This window comes from Delphinus delphis, chromosome 3 (genome assembly GCF_949987515.2).
Source record: "Delphinus delphis chromosome 3, mDelDel1.2, whole genome shotgun sequence".
Classification (NCBI taxonomy): domain Eukaryota; kingdom Metazoa; phylum Chordata; class Mammalia; order Artiodactyla; family Delphinidae; genus Delphinus; species Delphinus delphis.
The window spans coordinates 29,322,328-29,342,401 of record NC_082685.1 but is presented as its reverse complement, the minus strand read 5'-3'; the positions used below and the strand labels follow the sequence as shown (position 1 = coordinate 29,342,401).

Sequence of the window (20,074 nt, the reverse complement as noted above, 5' to 3'; positions counted from 1 at the left end):
ATTCACAGCCTCAAAAATTCAGTCTTTCCCACCTCAGGGCCTTTGCACATACCTTTCCTTTGCCTGGGATGCTCTTTTCACCGTTTGATTACCCGTTTCTTATCCTCAGACCTCCTCTTTTTGATCATCTCCTCAGAGAGGAGTGACCACACTAATGGCTTCCCACATTTTCTCTTAGTTCTTTGTTTCCTTCATGGTACTTCTCACACTTTGTAATTATTTCATGTATTTCTTGGTTTACTCAGACTTGAGTTTTGTTTATTTGGTCTGTCTCTCCAATTAGAAATCCCCCATGAGGGTAAGGACTTAATTCACCATTCTATCCATGTGCCCAATAAATATCGGTTGACTCATAACTTCATATTTTAGATTTTTTTTTTTTTTTTTTTTTTTTGCGGTACGCGGGCCTCTCACTGCTGTGGCCTCTCCCGTTGCGGAGCACAGGCTCCGGATGCGCAGGCTCAGCGGCCATGGCTCACGGGCCCAGCCGCTCCGTGGCATGTGGGATCTTTCCGGACCGGGGCACGAACCCGTATCCCCTGCATCGGCAGGCGGACTCTCAGCCACTGCGCCACCAGGGAAGCCCCCATATTTTAGATATTCTTTCCAGGGATGAGGAAAAAATACAATACATACATGGATTAAACACCTCCTATAGGCCAGCTTCTGTGCTCACAAATTCTAGTACCTCTTTCAGCCCTTCCAACAGTTCTGTAATGTACCTATTATTATTTACCCATCCTTTAGAGGAGGCATCTGAGGCTCAGAGAGATTATTTGGCATTCCCAACGTCATGCAGCTCCTCGTGGAGTTGAGATTCCAATCCAGACGTGCCTCACTCCAAAGCCTGTACATTTTCCATTAAACCGTAATTTGTGTGTTCCTTCAGCAGACATTTGTTGAACACGTACTATGGACAGAGAAGAATACTAGGAAGCAAAAGATATAGGACCTGCTGTGGAGAAGCTTGTAATTTGACTGGAGAGACAAGGCAAACACACAGGACAGATGTAATAGCGTGAAGCAGAATATGATAAAGGGACATACTGTAAGGTTCCTTCCAGCTCGAAAATTCTTTGACTCTCTGAATGGTACAGGCAGTAGACACAGCAGGAGAAGTCATTCTGCTCCTTGATTGTATCTGATGGCATGCATTCTGTCTGCATCCACCTCTGGCTGCCAGTGAACACAAATGCAAGTCTATTTCAGATGGCCGTCTCTGCACTCCCGTATTATAGTGTAGGGTGGATTCAAGGTCAAGTTTGAAGTCACCATATTACAGTGTATGGTGGATTCAAGGTCATGTTTGAAATCAAAGTCAGAAGTCTTTGTTTTTTTTCCTCTACTATATTAAGACTCTTACCAATTAACTTGAAAAAAGTCAAGAAGTGAACAACTGGCGGGGGGCGGGGGGGGGGGGGGGGCGGTGGTTTGAGGGAGGGCGAAGACTCCTTATCTCATCCCAAAGACTCTGAAGTGGATTTGCTCACAAAACACCAGGTTTCTTTAGTGACCTCCTGAGACTTTGCCTGTCACACTGAACAGCATATCATTTCATAGGGGGAAAAGAAAAACAAAGTGTTTCCATGAGAAGGGCTATGTTATATCACAGTGTGATGCTATTTAAATATCAAGCTTCTATTTAGAAAATGGAAGGCAATAAATTGAGTTGCTAATTATTCCAGCTGTGAGTATTTTTGGTATGACTGCACATTTTGAAGAGGGCAAAATAGAGGATCTTCCTGTTGCTCATGGCATATGCAAATGTAATGACGGTCCCCTCTGATCTAAAAGGTTCAGGGGTCAGAAACCTTGAAAGCCTATTTCTCATTGCATCAAAATTGGTTTGAGTCTAAGCTTAGGGACTCATGATATGAAATGGGCTTTTCATTATACTAATTGGGTTATTGGCTGCTTCTGCAAACTTGGGAAGTAGCAGTGTTTTTTAAACATTTTTAAAGTTTTGTTTTTAAAGCAACAGTTCACCTCTCAACCCAAGCATAAATTCCCAACCGGAAGAGGAGAAGAAACATATTAGTGATGTCCTCCATCCCTTCCCTTCCTAATAAAATTATTTTTGAGGGGTGGTGCTGCCAGCAGTGCTCTAGTCACTGTGCTAATTAGGACAACGCATTCACTTTACATATATTTTAAATGAGCTGGGCCCTGTGTAGGTCAAGGAGGTCTAGTAAAGAGCAAGATAGACATGATTCCTGCCTTCAAGCGATTAATAGCTACATTTATTGATCACTCACTGGACGTCAAGCTCAGTGTTAAGGCTTTCACGTAAATAAATTCATCCAATCCCCCTAACAAGCCTATAAAGTAGGCACGAGCCATCTTTCCCTTTAAAGGTGAGGCCACAGGGACTTAGAGGGGTAAGTAACTTGCCCAATGCCAGGATCCAAACCTTTGTTGTCCAGGTTCAGAATCTGTACACTCAATACCTTACTGGTTTCAAAAAGAATTAAATTAATAATAATAAGAGAATGTTTATATATAGGGAAAAAGTCTGACTCTAAACGTCAAATGTTTACCAGTCTCTCTCAGAGTATGGGAGACCTTTGCTTTCTTTTTTTTTTTTTTTTTTAACTTATATACTTGGTCTTTCTTTTGTAATGTGTACCTCTTACATTTGCAAATAGGAAAATAAAGGCACGACACTTAAAAGATTGCTTAGTTTTGCTATTCAAAAAGTGACTGGGGGGCTTCCCTGGGCGTCCAGTGGTTAAGGCTCCATGCTTCTAATGCAGGGGTGTGGGTTCGATCCCTGGTTGGGGAACTAAGATCCCACATGCTGCGTGGCACAGGTAATAAATAAATAAATAAATAGTGGCTGAACAGTATGGTATCCAACATCATCTTTCTCATTATCTCATGGTTTTTCCATCTCATCCTGGAAGCTTCTCTCTTTTTCTGTTTTCTTTTTCTCTGCATGCCCTATGTGTGTCTCTCTCTCCCTTCTCTCTCTTTCTCCCTCCTTCTCTCTCTTTCTCCCTCCTTCTCTCTCTCTCTCTCTCTCTCTCTCTCTCTCTCTCCCTCTCTCCCTCTTCCCACACCCCATCTCACCCACCCTTCGAGTTTCCCCTCTACCACCACCATTCCTTCGCAGATTGGAGAGCATAATAGCGATGCCAGAAAGCGTGGTGGTTATTTAACCTCTCTCCAGCTAAATGTTTTATCGTATCTCCTGAAAATCTAATTATAGCAACTTTACATGCTACAGTACCCTTTATGGGCTGCCTCTTTTAAAAAATTTTTTAAAATTTTTTATTTTTTCCTTTACCATCTTTAGTGGAGTATAATTGCTTTACAATGGTGTGTTAGTTTCTGCTGTATAACAAAGTGAATCAGCTATACATATACATATGTCCCCGTATCTCCTCCCTCTTGCGTCTCCCTCCCACCCTCCCTATCCTACCCCTCTAGGTGGTCACAAAGCACCGAGCTGATCTCCCTGTGCTGTGCGGCTGCTTCCCACTAGCTATCTGTTTTACATTTGGTAGTGTATGTATGTCACTGCCACTCTCTCACTTTGTTCCAGCTTACCCTTCCCCCTAAGTCAGAAAGAGAAAAACAAATACCATATGCTAACACATATATATGGGCTGCCTCTTTATTAAACTAACTCCTTTAGACACAATAAACCTGGTGCTTCAAAGGGCATGGCCAGCGCCAGTGAGATCGGATGGGTTCTTCTGTACTGATCACCACCCCCCAACTCCTGGTGTACTTCTGCCTCTCTCCTTTCTCTGGCTTTTTATCAAATTTCAGCAACAGCCTGTATGATACTCAAAATCTTTCAGGGGTTAATGGATGGCGTATCAGTACTTTCATCCGCTACTCTGAATACCTCTGAGTTTGTTTTCTGGAGAAGTCAATTTTCTTGGTAGAGCAACAATCAATACCTGGTTTCCCTGATAACCAGAGCTGCTTTTTTGCACACGGTGCTACCTGGAGACCATTCAAGGCGTTCACTCGGTTTCAAGGAGAACGTTGGCTGCGGCTGACTTCATGAGCAAAGACAGCGGCTGCACTGTTGTCATTAGTCGTCCTGGTTAGTTGCATGGTGCTCTGTGATGAGAGAGTGGGATCCAGATTGAGAGAGAGCGAGAGGAAGGAAACAAAAACTTGTCCTCTGTACAGTTGTTTCTCTAGTACATTTCCTTTTCGAAGCCCTGCTGGGAGTTCACCCTGGGAATACAGCTAAACCAAGAAAAAAGAGGGCGACTGCCTCTTAGGATCCCACTGGTTGCAAGCTGAAAAACAAAATGGTACTTGGTGTTAAGGGATTGTCCATATTTGTTTCTTTGTTTCTTTGGTAGGTTTTCAGGTTAATGAGTGAGTTTATTCACAATTGACTCAGGAGAGAAGGAAGAGAAATCTTTTGTTGGGGCCTCAAGTAATTTAGCCAGCCACTGCTTCTCAAAGCTTCTGCTGTAGATCAGTCGAACTCCATCTCTATCGCAAGAATAAAATAAAAATGCACAGTGAAATATACAAGCAGCTCATGCAGCTCAATATCAAAAAACAAACAACCCAATGCAAAAAGAGAAAGAAGACCTAAATAGACATTTCTCCAAAGAAGATATACAGATTGCCAACAAACACATGAAAGGATGCTCAACATCACCAATCATGAGAGAAATGCAAATCAAAACTACAATGAGGTATCACCTCACACCAGTCCGAATGGCCATCATCAAAAAATCTACAAACAATGAATGCTGGAGAGGGTGTGGAGAAAAGGGAACCCTCTTGCACTGCTGGTGGGAATGTAAATTGATATAGCCACTATGGAGAACAGCATGGAGGTTCCTTACAGAACTAAAAATAGAGCTACCATACGACCCAGCAATCCCACTACTGGGCATATACCCTGAGAAAACCATCATTCAAAAAGAGTCATGTACCACAATGTTCATTGCAGCTCTATTTACAATAGCCAGGACATGGAAGCAACCTAAGTGTCCATCGACAGATGAATGGATAAAGAAGATGTGGCACATATATACGATGGAATATTACTCAGCCATAAAAAGAAAGGAAATTGAGTTAATTGTAATGAGGTGGATGGACCTAGAGTCTGTCATACAGAGTGAAGTAAGTCAGAAAGAGAAAAACAAATACCGTATGCTAACCCATATATATGGAATCAAAAAAAAAAAAAAAGAGGTTCTGAAGAACCTAGGGGCAGGACAGGGTTAAAGACGCAGATGTAGAGAATGGACTTGAGGACATGGAGAGTGGGAAGAGTAAGCTGGGAAGAAGTGAGAGAGTGGCATGAACATATATACACTACCAAATGTAAAACAGATAGCTGGTGGGAAGCAGCCGCATAGCACAGGGAGATCAGCTCAGTGCTTTGTGACCACCTAGAGGGGTGGGATAGGGAGGGTGGGAGGGAGACACAAGAGGGAGGGGATATGGGGATATATGTATAGGTATAGCTGATGCACTTTGTTATACAGCAGAAACTAACACACCATTGTAAAGCAATTATACTCCAATAATGATGTTTAAAAAAAAATGCACGGTGTTTTTAATTGATCGGGTCCTTCTTACATGGATGTGAGGCATGAGTTTCTTGTTTGTTAGACCTCTTTTTAAAATCTTCCATGGTTGTTTCATCAGAGAAAAAGGTATGCCCTTAATTTTCTAAGCCGATCTGAAGCGAAAGCCTGGTTTGCCAAGATTCTGCCTCAAAACTGCATGCCTTCGCTGTTATGTAAAGCGCATGGGGGAATGGCTGTTAGGTTTGCGTGCTCTCTCATAGGTTTTATTAAACAGTTTTGTTTTCACAAGAGGAGAAGTGGTGACATGTACTAAAAAGATTGATAGTTTAGGGTGAAGTGATGATTACTTTATTCTAAGAGCTCACTGGGACCGAGGGTACAGAACAGAGGACAGAGAGGAACCATCCTTCCTTAGCTTTACTACTCAATTCGACAGCCAGCCTCTGAGCCCCTAACCTGTGCCGAGCAGAATGCTGGGTCCCGGGACTGAAGCTTTGATAACCCACGCGGCTACGAAGGAAAGATGTATGCACGCAAAAAAAGAAGTATTATTTTTTTGTGCAGCATCAAGGGCCGATTTTCTCTCTCCCCTCAAGTGTCAGCAAACTCCAAGGACAGCACTTTAGGGGCCCCTCATTTGCCTTTCCTTTCCGAGGCACAAGTGGCCGATTCTGAGAGCAATTGAGTTGTGCTTGAAGAATGTCAAGTGCATTTGGAAACGACACATTTCTGCCGATGCCTGGAGTCCTGAGCTGAGCTACTTCCATGGCCGACTGCTGGGAAGACGTTCGGTTGGGGCATCACAAATGATCCCTTGGAGCGCCCTCAGCCTGCCCCTGAGGGGGAAAAGCTGTCTTAATAGCCAGTTCAGGAAAAATCCGGAGAAGTTCCCTAAGCCTTCCGGGTCCTCCCACTGACCATCTGGCCAGGCCATCACCTTGTGGGTCTTGCTTCATTTTATTTACCTTTATTCCTGCTTCATGTGACTGCGACCTTTGGGTGAATCAGAGCTTGCATTTTTTCAACTTGTTACTATGAAAATTTTCAAACATTCAGAAAAGTTGGAAGAACAGTACTACATAAAAAAACCACCTAGTTTCAACAATTGCTCTCATTTTGCCACGTGTGCCTTATATATCTATATATAGAGAGATCTTTTGGCTGAGTCATTTGAAAATAAGTTTTGACATGACATGTCATGCCTAAAGACATCAGCATTCAAAACTTGCATTTTAAAAAATATATCTAGTAACCATCTAGTGGGTTCTGGATAAGTCAGACGTATTTGAAAGTTGCAAAGACGGTTAGGGTAGAGTTTCTTAAACTTTATCATACATTAGAATCACTTAGGAAACTTCTTCACCAATACACTCCCAGACCCCAGGCCTAGGTCTGGATGCAGCCCAGGAATTTGTACTTTTCTAGCAGAGCCTTCCAGTGATCCTAAAGCAGGTATTTATGGGACGTAATCTAAAGATCGCTTCTTTAGAATCTTTCTTTTTTTTTTTTTTTTTTTTTGCGGTACACGTGCCTCTCACTGCTGTGGCCTCTCCCGTTGCGGAGCACAGGCTCCGGACGCGCAGGCTCAGCGGCCATGGCTCACGGGCCCAGCCCCTCCGCGGCATGCGGGATCTTCCCGGACTGGGGCACGAACCCGTGTCCCCTGCATCGGCAGGCGGACTCTCAACCACTGCGCCACCAGGGAATCCCTAGAATCTTTCTTTTTTTATTTGCTGAGTGTAATCTTCTAGAGATTCATAACAGCAGGGTGTAACTGTATGGTGTGAGGAGACTACATGTCTTTGGTACTCTGATTTAATAATTCTAAGCACCAGAAACTAGAAACAAGGGATGTGATAACTAAATGAGTTTCATTTAACAGTGATCATTAGAGACACCACAGTACCAATGAGCGGCCTGAGAGATGTATCCTGGAAAAGATAATACAGTGCCAAAAAGTATACAGGTTGTTTTTGGTCTGTGGCAGGATCTGGCCTTGTATGTATAAATATAGACACTTGCCTGTATGAACTATGCAAACTTATAAATGTTTGGAAAATAAGAGTCAACATGGCAGAAGGAATCCTAATTTCAGAATTCAAAATGTTCACAGTATTGTCCTTTTAGCATTCATGATTTTGGCCTTGGGAACGTTGCAGGTCTTTCACTCAACAAAGATTTGTTGACTTCCTTCTTTGTGCCAGGCTCTATTCTAGATGTTAGGATACAGTGATGAACACATCAGACAAACCCAATTATTTTGGACTTCATAGAAATTCAGTTCTAATGATGGAGGCAGACAGTAAATAGCACAAATGCATATACCCTGAAGAAGAGTAAAGCAGTTATAACAGGATAGAGAATGACAGAGAAAAAAGTAAAGGAGGCAGGAAAGATCTCTCTGGGAAAGTGACTCTGGAACAGAATGTTGAATGATATGAAGAAACGTATTGTGCAGCTATTTCCAGGCAAAGGGAACAGCAAGTGCAAAGGCCCTGAGGCAGGAATATGTTGGATGTGATATGATGAGGACTAGTAAAAGGACAGTGTAACTCATGGAGGGGAGGAGGATAAAGTGGAGGAAGATACAGTTGGAGAGGTGGCCAGAGGGCAGATCATGCAGTGAACTGTAGGCCATGGGAAGGATTTCTGATTTTATTCTAAGTATTATTGGAAGCCTTTTCTTTTACTTTCCTTCCTTCTTTCCTTCCCTCCTTCCCTTCCCCTCCCTCCCTCCTTTCTTTCTTTCTTTCTTTCTTCCTTCCTTCCTTCCTTTCTTCCTTCCTTCCTTCCTTCCTTCCTTCCTTCCTTCCTTCCTTCCTTCCTTCCTTTCCTTCCTTCCTTCCTTCCTTTCCTTCCTTCCTTCCTTTCCTTTCCTTCCTTCCTTCCTTTCCTTTCCTTCCTTCCTTCCTTCCTTTCTTCTTTCTTTCTTGGAGAAGGGGACAGTGATGACATGTGACATAATCTGACTTTCTTTTTAGAAGGAAGTATGAAAAATAGATTGGATTGTCAAGGGGACAGTGTTAGGATCTCATGAAGCAATCATGAAGCAATCCCAGTTAAGTCCCTACATACGAACGAGTTCCGTTCTGAGAGCTCTTTCATAAGTCCAGTTTGTTCATAAGTCCAGCAAAGTTAGCCTGGGTACCCAACTAACACAGTCAGCTGTATAGTACTGTACTGTAATAGGTTTATAATACTTTTCACACAAATCATACATTAAAAAAAACAGAAAAAAATAAAACATTTTTAATCTTATGGTACAGTACCTTGAAGAGTACAGTCGTACAGTACAACAGCTGGCATACAGGGGCTGGCATCGAGTGAACAGGCAAGGAGAGTTACTGACTGGAGGAGGGAGAGGAGGTGGGAGATGGTGGAGCTGAAGGATCGTCAGCAACAGGAGACGGAGGGCAAGCTGCAATTTCACTCACGCCTGACGTGGATGGCACAGGTTCTGGGCTTGAAATAAAGATACTGTACCACTGTACTCTCTACAGTATTTTATAGTAAAGTACACAAAAGCACAACCACTCGTAGAGGATGCACGCGTGTGACAACATACGTGAGACACGTGAACTAACTTACATGATTGGACAGGCAAACACATGTTCGCACCTTTGAAAGTTCACAACTTGAAGGTTCGTGTGTAGGAGACTTACTATATAAGAAATAGTAATCATATTCTTCTATTATTTCTTATAAATGAGTGCATTAAAAAATAACTAAAGTCAGTTTAAACTTCTTAACCTTCACCTTGTGATTTCTCTCATGTTGCTAAAACATTCCTGCTTTCGCTTTATTGATTCTGTCCACAACTGTGACTGATGTTGTGGCCCTGCTGTTTAGATTCTGGAAGTACCAAGATAGTAATACCGCTGTCAAGTGTAAATTTGGTTTGGGACAGACACATTAAACATATTTACATAACATAACATAGTATATAATATGTTATATATTATTTATATAAGCATCCTTTGTATATACATTTATATATATATGCACACACACACATATATATAAACAAGTATATAAATAGCTTCTTGAGTGCACAAAGTGACGGGGTGCTTGGGCTTGAGGGCAAGGTTGGAATAGGTTTCCGAGGTGGGTCGTTGGCAGGTGAGTAGGAGTTGGGTGGGGTGGGATGGGTGGGAAAGAAAAAGAAAAGCCATTCCAGAAAGCATTACACATCATCCACAAAGGCACCGTGGCATGAACAGACTAGTTACGGAGCACTGTGTCTGTTTGGTGTGGCTGAAGTACGGAGTTCATGGGAGCTGGAAGCATAAGGTTGGAGATGAGGATAAAAAGGCTGAGTAGTGGTTGTAAGAGTGTGGTCCCGTATTGAGATTTGGGTTTCCTCTTCTAAGTACTGGAGAATCCCTAGGGATTTATAAGTGAGGGTGTGATGGAATTTGTGGTTTGGGCAGAGAAGTAGCAGAGGGATGAAGGAGAGGGTTGGTGGGAGAAGTTTTCAGAAATAAAATGAAAGGGATCTTTAACCCATCGTGTAGGAGAAGATGAGGGAAAGGAGGAGGTAAAGATGACGATTGTGTCCTAGACGACTGGAAATAACAGGAGTCAGGAAGAGTGTGATTGGGGAGGGGAAGGAAAAGAGTCAGTGTTTGGTTGCAACTTGTTCAAGAGAGTTAAGGAAGGTAGAGGAAGACATGCCCAATCCACAATTGGAATGTGGGTCTCAGGAAAGAACTTGAGCTAGAAATGGAGATCTGGGGACTCCAGCCCCATCAGTGATGGCTGAAGCCAGGGGAATGGGTGAGATCTCTGTTGGAGTGAGAACTGGTGTTCGTATATTTGTAAACATTCATTAATGACGGCTTACAATGTCCGTATATTCCTCTAAGTTTGATTCCCTGTTTTTACTACCCACTCTTGGAGAATTGTCCAAGAAGTAAACCTGAAGTAGTTCTAAGTCAAATCCCAGAGTTCTTCCACCACCCTGGCTTTCTGGTGTGTATATGTTCTAGCTTAATTATAAGGCAGTGGACTATTATCTATGATCTGGAGAACTCTTCAGGTGTTTGCTCAACGTTTGTCAGGCTTTAAATGTAAAACTCATGTTTCAGCCTCCTTATATTCTCTGAAGAATTAAGAATCAATGCTATTTGTAGGCATCGAACACTTACGATGAAACACACCCTTGGTTAAGTGGTTGTCCTACGTGATGGTGTGTAATCCCCACAACAACCTGTGCTATTCTTACTCCCACTTTACTCCATTTTACCCATGAGGAAATGGAGGCTGTCAAGAGCAACGTCAGGTAACTTACATGAACTTCCTTGTCCAGGAATGGCACTGCCAGGACTCCGATCCAGATGAATCTTGCTCCAAAGTGCCTCCTTGGGACACAACGCCTACTGCCTCCTCCTCCAAAGGCTCTTTTTATCAGGAGCATTCAAAGACATCTATTGGACAGGGAGTACAAACCTTACTTATAGGATCAAACCTCTTGGCTGTGTTCAGATCATTGAACATTCTTATAGCACAAATAAAGTTTTTTTTTTTAATGCCATTTTTTAGTTCCACGGGACATCAGAAGTTTTTAATTTATTTATTTATTTTGGCTGTGTTGGGTCTTCGTTTCTGTGCGAGGGCTTTCTCCAGTTGCGGCGAGCGGGGACCACTCTTCATCGTGGTGCGCGGACCTCTCACTGTCGCGGCCTCTCTTGTTGCGGAGCACAGGCTCCAGACGCGCAGGCTCAGTAGTTGTGGCGCATGGGCTTAGCTGCCCCGCGGCATGTGGGATCCTCCCAGACCAGGGCTCGAACCCGTGTCTCCTGCATTAACAGGCAGATTCTCAAACACTGCGCCACCAGGGAAGCCCCCACAAATAAAGTTTTAAGTATTGGTTGTTTATTTTGATGTTAGCCATGCTAAATAATTCACTAATCAGATACTCATTTTCTGACATGGTTGTCAGTGATCTCAGGCTCCTTTGATCTTTACCAAGAATTAAAATACTTTCAAAGTTTTATCTGGAAGCAGCCAAGATACAAATATTTGTAAGGACAGCGATCTTGCCTCAGAATCCCACTGGGAAAGCCTGCTAACCACCATATGCAAGGAGAATGTGGTATAGTAAGTCCCGTTAGAGCTTTTAGCGTCAGGCAGACCGGAGTTTAAGGCCCAGTGACACCGCATGCTAACTCTGGGCTTCGGTTTTCTCGTTTGTAAAACTAAGGTAAAAATAGTATTCACTTCATAGGGTCACCGTGAGATTTAGTTTCAAGTAAAACATTTAGCATTATGACCCATAGTGTGTGTGGTCCATAAATATAATTGCACCTAATGAAGACTTGAAGGGAAAGGAAATACCTGTATAACATTTTAAAACCTTAGAATTGAAACTGAGTAAATTCGTAAAACAATGAGGGAGCTTCATTTATTCATTCAAGTCGCCCCTACATGCTGAACTGGCGCTGGGGCCTGGGACCATAAAGATGAACAAGGAACAAAATAAGACACAGCCCCCAGCCTCCACGTGGTCAGACTCTAGACTCCACTGAACCCGTGCTTTGAAATCCACTAGATATTTTCCGGAAGGCGAGTCATTTTAAACAAGGTGTGGCACGGCACCTTTGAAGTTTCAGAAATGGCACACATAAGAGGGAGAAAATCTATTGTGGGAGAATTGATGGTCTTTGATGTGTCCTTAGAGTGACAGGCTCCTGACCCCTGAGGAAGGGTTCTATTAAGGGTCAACAGTACAGCGCATTATCCTGTTGACATACCATAGTTCTAGACAAGGGGCACCTTGTTCAATTGGCAGACAAAGATATTTCCAAAGAAAGAATTGTGATCTTGAAAGCAAACTTGCGGTTACCAAAGGGGAAAGGGGTGGGGGAGAGGTAAATTAGAAGTTTGGGATTAACAGATATACACTACTATATATAAAATAGATAAACAACAAGGATTTACTGTAGAGCACAGGGAACTATGTTCAGTGTCTTGTAATAACCTATAATGGAAAATAATCTGAAAAAGAATATATATACATACATATAGATATGTATGTCTATATATAATCACTGTGCTGTACGCCTGAAACTAACACAGCATTGTAAATCAACTATACTTCAATTTAAAAAAAGAAAAAAAGGATGCGGAAAATAAAAAATGACCTAGAGGGGTGGTCTCAGAACAGGAGGCAAGTGAAAGGGGAAAACAGCCCAGAAAGAAGGCTCAAGAGAGACAGTTTAGGATGACACTTAAGAGCACAGACTTCAGTATAAGACAGAGCTTGGGGTTTAAATCCTTGAACGGTTGCTTGACTTTGCCAAGCCTGATTTCTCATGTCTTAAATGGGGATATTATAATATTTAGTTTGTAAATAGTTGTGACCACATATTTCAAGTGCCTTTTTTTTTGATTGACGTACAGTTGGTTTACAATGTTAATTTCTGCTGTACGGCAAAGCAATTCAGTTATACATACATATATTCTTTTTCATATTCTTTTCCATTATGGTTTATCCCAGGATATTGAATATAGTTCCCTGTGCTATACAGTAGGACCTTGTTGTTTATCCATCCTATATATAATAGTTTGCATCTGCTAACCCCAAACTCCCAATCTATCCCTCCCCTACCCCTTCCCCACCCTTGGCAACCACAAGTCTGTTCTTCAAGTGCCTTTAAATAATAGGTCCCAATAGTGGATGGAGCTCAGCACCATCTTCACCATATCATGGCCAGCATCTCTGAGTGAGCAACAGTAACTCAGTTTCCATATTTGCTTTGCATATGTTGCAGGATTATTGTGGAAGATAAAATCCAGAGGTATATGTGAAAACATGAAATGATGTGAGTTTATGGAATTAGTTTATGTCACCATCAAATGTAACATTCGCCCCTTTGCCCATGACACGGTTGGGTAGATAATCAGAACTATATTAATGCTATAGAAAGCAGACTGGGGAAAAAAAGCAGCTGGATGGTCCTCAATAGCCACCACGTGGATCCTGACCCTTTCCCTTTCCCTGGCAGGCACTTCCTCTTCAAGACGTCCTCGGGAAGCACACCCCTGTTTAGCAGCTCCTCTCCGGGATACCCTTTGACCTCAGGAACCGTTTACACACCACCACCCCGCCTGCTGCCCCGGAATACCTTCTCCAGGAAGGCCTTCAAGCTGAAGAAGCCCTCCAAATACTGCAGCTGGAAATGCGCCGCCCTGTCGGCCATCGCTGCGGCCCTCGTCTTGGCCATCCTGCTGGCGTATTTCATAGGTAAGTCAGGGCAGCTGTGAGCAGGTCGCCGACTTGTGAATGTAGAGGGCCTCTGTTGTCTGTACTGTTGGCTTGTTGGCTCCTGAAAGATGTAAAAATGAGTGATGGATGGGAGTGCTTTTTTCCTCCTGAAATCCATTTCAGTCTGATGAGTTTCTCCTTCATGATTCTAAATGACATTTATCAGAAGTGAAATTAAGCATCCTTACTGTATTCTCTCTTGGAGATAAGTTGAAAATTGTCATTCCTGCCAACCCATCCCTCACTCCTCAAGTAGCCTTCTGGTCTCCTCCATCTTGGATTTTAAGCCAGGTCTGTGCTCTGACATTCAAGCAGCATTGGTTAACTTCAGACAAAAACCAAATAGAAGAAGCAAAGCAAATCAGCGTGCCTAGAACATCATATTGGATGGAAAGCCAAAGCAGCTACAAGATTTTTAGAGCTGGAGAACAGAAACAGGATAGAGAGGCTAGAGCACCCAACCAGGTCTTCATAGGGAATCAGGTCATCCAGACCCAGTGGATCTTGCCCAAGTCCCCTCCTTTGCCTCTGTCCCTGTAGCCTCAAGTCTCATCCCACATGCTGCTGGATCTGAGTCAGGTGCACCTCCCACGCCAGCTGTGATTCTGGGTGGGAGCTCAGGGTATGACTTAGGATAGCAGATTGGTGAAGTTGCTGGGGTGTCTTTCTTTGAATGCCAGGGATGCTGATTTGCATCTGTGGGATGTGGCCTTGTAACTATGGGAACCAGCAGATGCCAAGAGTTCAGGGACAGGGTGCCCCATGCATTTGAGCATCCTGGGCTCGACACAAAGCCTGCTCACAGCTCCTTGCCGCAACGAGGCGCCCTCAGCACTGCTACTTTGTCACCTGAACTTGCGAGTAGCAGGTCTCCTGGCCCGGGCCGAGGCCACGGTGACATTTGTTAAAGTTGATTTAAAACACTTGGTGGTTCTGGCTTGGTCTCAGGGCCGCTCTGTCAGGCCTCTCCAGTTTGGCTGTGCCACGTTGCAAAGCAAACCTATAACCCAGCAGCAAAAAGAGACTGGCTCTGAATCAGCTCGTGACACTTACGCTGAAACCCTTCCTATTTACAAGAGGGAAAATAAAAACCAACCCTAACCAGTCTGGTTTTGCCCTTTCTCCCAGGGTAAGCCCTCCCTTCTCTCTCACACTTCCTTCATCCTCCGGTAGCCAGCAAGAGAATAAGCTGGTCCAGAACTTCCCAGACCATTGTGCCCAAGCTTGCCTGATGGCAGAGGAGGGGGACTGTGCTCCCCCAGAGATCTGGGGCCCTGCCCAAGGCAAACCATGACAGGCCAAGAACTGATACGAGGCTTTCACTCTCTCCCATAATGTTGCTATGCTCATCTTAATAGAGAAAAGGGTGTTTTTGCAGTCCTCGTCAGTGGCATCTCTCAGGAATGGCCTCTAGAAGTAAGAAAATTGACACTCCAGGGAAACGCACCATGTTTACCTGGGGCTTTGCAAACACCTTTGTGCCCTAAACCCCAGCTCTACATGTGGGCTGAGGTCAGATACCCACACACCCCTAGTTGAAGGTCATGTCTGCTTCTCACTTACCTCTTGATGAAGGATGGAGTCATGGATTGACTCGAGGAGGGGGAAGGGCATCTGTTGCACCCTCAATCACTTGAGTGGAATCTTTTGTATCATTAAAGGTAGTTTTGTGTGCTTCCCCAGGTAGCTGTTGGGGAGGAGAAGGGGAGGGGTTGGTGGAAGCAAATTGAACATGACTTTGGGGTCCTGGCATGATTCAGCTTTGTGTCAGAAACTTCAAAAAGGGTCCATGAGCTCACCTCTCAGGCTTATTGTTCTGCTGGGCCGGTGGGCACCATGGAGAGGCCCAAATATGGAAATTGAGGCACTGCCTGCCTCTGCCAATACCGTCCCTTGTGTACCTCCTTCTCCACTCGCAGGAGAGGGATAGATGGCTAGTGCCTGAGTTATCGAGCTTGATAGTTAAAATATAATAGCTTTCTGTAGGGTGATCATGGAAAACCCTGTAGCGAGAGTTTAATGGTTTAATTGGGTGTGTAACTTGTAAATGATGGATTAGGAAACATATGTATCCTCAGTCTGGAGGCTACTGGAAGCTGGACCCGAGCATCTTAGGATGGCTTATTAGTTTATAATCCATCACTTCCTATTATGTATGCTTTAGGTAAGATTATGCTTCGACCCTGGAGTACTGAAAAATTGTTTTTGACTCAAAATGAGTGATGGAATGGGCCGATTCACCCAGCAGTAGTGGTGGTGCATAGAGGGCTACAGGGCTACTCTCCAGAGGTGATGACGGGTCCGCAAGCATGGTGAGGGGTCCCGATCTGGAGGACTGGTCGTGACCCCAGGGATGCCTTTCTCCTTAGCTTTAACAAAGTTGTTCTCTTTCTGGGTCTTGGTTTCCTAAGTAAAACCTGGGAGTATGATGGTTATTAACGTTCAGAAACTCCAGAGTATGGTGAGGATTAATTAATGTGTATAAATCACTTTAAAGATGAAAGGCAGTATATTATTTATTACGGAGCTGCAGGGACACAAACAGTGCATCGAAAACACAGAGAAAAGTGCCGTCAGGAGCAACACGTGATTGTGCCTACCTAGAAGACAAGCCATCAGGGAGAACAGACGGACAACGTAAAAATCAAAGCCTTCCTGTTAAGGAGGCCGAAGTGTTTAAGGCCTGAGCCCACACTAGCCCGTACACGACCCTGTGTTCCACCGGAACATGGCAGGTCCTGAAATTGAAGCGTCTACCGCAGGACATTTATGGACAGGCACTGGGTTCAGGCCTGCCAGGAACTGCAACAGATAGGCCAAATTATCTTCCTTGCATGTTGAAACCCGCATGAAGTCTTTCCAGAAATGAGCAATTTGGAAACGTTCAGCCCCATGACCAATTCTTCCGTAGACCCAGCCTGTGGGTGGGTGTAAATCAGCATAACACCAGCCCTCTGGCAAATTGGAAGACGTGAGCCTCTTTACCAGCTCAGGAGAGGTCCCCCAGTTCCTATTCACGCAGCTGAGGTCAGAGATCTTTTATGATACACTCTTCCAGCAGATTCTCCCGATGCCAGATTCTCCCAGTGTACGAAACATCCTCAAATGAATTCCTCTGAAAAGCTGCACAAACCACTAGGGGACTATTTTGTGCGTTACTCAGCCCCTGGCCCAAATGGTTCCTATGGGGAAGACGGGTTGAGAAGAATTTGGCTGTGAAACACAAGAGAGCTTCCTGCTCAGGAAGCTGTCTGTTATCCTTGGGCAGCTCAAGTACTTTCATTGCCTGCAATGCCAGAAATCCCTCTGGATCCCTAAGTTTCTAAATCATGTAACCAGCGTAGTGTTTCTCACCTGTGTTATGCCAACTCTACCATGTTTTTATCCTTATAGGGTACATACAGTAACTGGTTAGAGTCTTCTATTTGTTAAGAACTGGACGCTTTTCCATTTAAAGCACTTTTATATTACTATGAAACTTGAACCATACCCCCAGCCCCCAACATGCACTCCGGCAGAAAATGAAATTGGCGTATTACAATCATTTGACAAGAACTGATGCTGAGGCCCAGAGGGTCTCAAGTCACGTGGCTAGTTAGTTGCAGGGCCAGGACTAGGCGCTTGGTCTCCTGATGCCTCGTCTAACCTCCTTCCCTTGACTGCTCTCTACTAAACGTCACAGTTGGCCATATTTCCCAAATACTGCATAAAACCTCAGTCATCCTTTTTGTAGCATCAATTCACCTTACCTAATTCTGTCCTTATCAGCAAGGGAGAGTAGTTGGCTCCCCTCCTTCCTGAATTCGTCTTCTGACGAAGTGTACAGAAGCCACATCTCCTTGGTCTCCTAACCTGTCCTCGTATTTCTGCTTTCCCAAATATCTTCTATTACAGAGACCAAAAAACTTTTTCTGTCCAGAACCAGATAGTAAATATTTTTGAGTTTGTGGGTCAAACAGTCTGTTACAACTCCTCAACGTTGCCGTTGTAATTCAAAAGCAGCCACAGACAGTGTGTAAACAAAGGCGCATGGCTTTGTTCCAGGCGTCTTTAATTGTGGACACAGAGATTTGAATTTTATGTACTTTTCCTGCGTCATGAAATGTTATTCTTTTGATTTTTTTCAACTGTTTAAAACGTAAAACTCTCCCCTAACTCCATGTGCCGTTGCCAGCGTTTGCCAACCCCCGTCTGATTGTATTACTGTTCTTTTCCTAAGAGCACCTTTTCAGAGTGTTTCCACCTTTATCAAAAGAAAAGAAAACAAACAGTCAAAAACATAATGCTATCAAATTGGCTAAGAGGCCACACATACGTCCACTGTAAACGGAGCAGGTGATTGCCTGCAGTCCCGTTACATAATGAATAATTACATCTGATTTTTGACCCAAACCAAAAGTAGAAAAAGCAAGTTCCTTTTCTCTTTAAAAAACTTTCTATAAGATAAAAATTTCCATCCCAACAGACTGCTTGAAACACTGCCCCAACTCAGGGATGGAGTAGAATCGCCTAGGAATTTTGCCACATACTCACTTGTCCTCAATCTTCAGTTACCATAGGTGTCTCTGCAAAACCATTGCCTGTTTTTAAAGATGACTCAGTGCCTGTTGCCTAGTTTGTTGAGGTTTTCTAATGGGTCGTAACAATGCTGGGTCCTTGAATGACATCATTGCTTTCTTGTCCCAGGTTAACATTGGCTAGATCTCATTTCCTTAAAAGGCACCAACGTTCTTGCAGGGCTATCCCCCATCAAGGAAGAAAGATGCTTGCAGTGTATGACTTTGCTGTTTAAATCCAGATAATCCTCCAGATTCTAAGATGAGCGTCAACAGAACAGTTGAGCATGACACAGGATTCAGACCGTCACCCCCGAGTTAAAAACAAGTCTTCTGTCAAAAACTCTTCACGTGGCTGGGAAAGGAAGGGTGGCAGAGAGAAAGATAAGAGCATTTATGTCATCCTAAATTAGTTTTTAGCTCTTCAGATCCCTGCCAAACTAATATATGTGTGTGTGTGTGTGTGTGTGTGTGTGTGTGTGTGTGTGTGTTAGAAAGTCACCTTGTCTCTTTTCACTACAGTAATTCCTGCCAAATATGAAATACTACGTTTTAAGTAAGCCGTTCACCGCTCTGTCTTCTGCCACTCTCACTTTGATCTGGGAAGAACGCGGGCCATCAACATGTCAGGATGTTAAAAGTGTGGTAATTTGGGGTGCTTTCAGTTTCTTTTGAAAACAATGAGAGATTATTTTCTATGGAAACTAAAAGCCTACAATGTGTTTAAAGTTGCTACACTTGGAAATTGATGTGTTGAGACTCACAGCTGATGAATCCTGCGTTCTCAGCTGCTATTTTGTGTATTCCCATCTTGCTGAATAGAGCAGGTTTGGGGGGAAACATAAAGAAAATGACAGAAACTGATGAGAACAGTCAGTTTAACCTGGCATCCTTCATGAGGACAGAGCCTAGGAAAAATGTCAGCTCTCTCTTTCAGACTCACTGCTCTTTGACTAGCCAGAGAAACACTAAACCTTCCCCTCCTGTATGAATTCCAGATTATATATTTATCTCCCATTATCTAAAGGGCAAAATGCTAATGATGATGTCTGGACAATCCGGCAAATAACATTTCCACCCAATTCCCCGGCCCCAGACGGTCCAACCTCACAGTCGTCCACACAGAGAAAAAGAGAACTGCCCGCAAGTTAAGTCAGGGGACCCAGTTGTGTTATCCATTCCATGTTAGTAGCAGACTTTTTATCTAATAGATATGCTCATGTGCTCTTAACCAGATAATAAAGTCCTGTCAGTGTCTCCACACTGGTGCGTCTCTGGCAGTGGGACTGCCATTTCCTAATTGTATACCTGATTTCAGAGTGTCTGTCGACTTATTACGGAAAGTCAATTAAGTCCTTAGCTAGGTCTTCATCACCTAGCCACCACATGGCAACATTTGTATCTCACATTCGACATTCAGAAAAGATGAGTTCCTCTGCTGAGGGGACGGAAGTGTTTTTGCTTTTCTCCCCAAGGTGCCCGTCAGAAATCAAAGTAGTCAGGGGTCAGATGGAGGGATACGTTAGGAGTCTGAGATTAACACATACACACTACTACATACAAAATAGGCAAACAACAAAGACCTACTGAATAGCACAGGGAACTATATTCAATATCCTGTAATAACCTATAATGGAAAAGAATCTGAAAAAGAATAGATATGTACATATAAATATATATATATATGTATATATAATTGAATCACTTTGCACCTGAAAGTAACACAACATTGTAAA

The 20,074-nt window shown here is 43.4% G+C and overlaps 1 protein-coding gene across 1 annotated transcript in view; it reads left to right on the top strand.

The window, feature by feature from the left end:
* LOC132423081 (teneurin-2) overlaps positions 1-20,074 on the top strand; it is a 713,011-nt gene that overhangs the window by 412,604 nt on the left and 280,333 nt on the right. Inside the window, exon 4 of the mRNA XM_060008418.1 lies at positions 13,523-13,761. Coding sequence (XP_059864401.1) covers positions 13,523-13,761 — 239 coding nt within the window. The remainder of the gene's footprint in view (positions 1-13,522; positions 13,762-20,074) is intronic.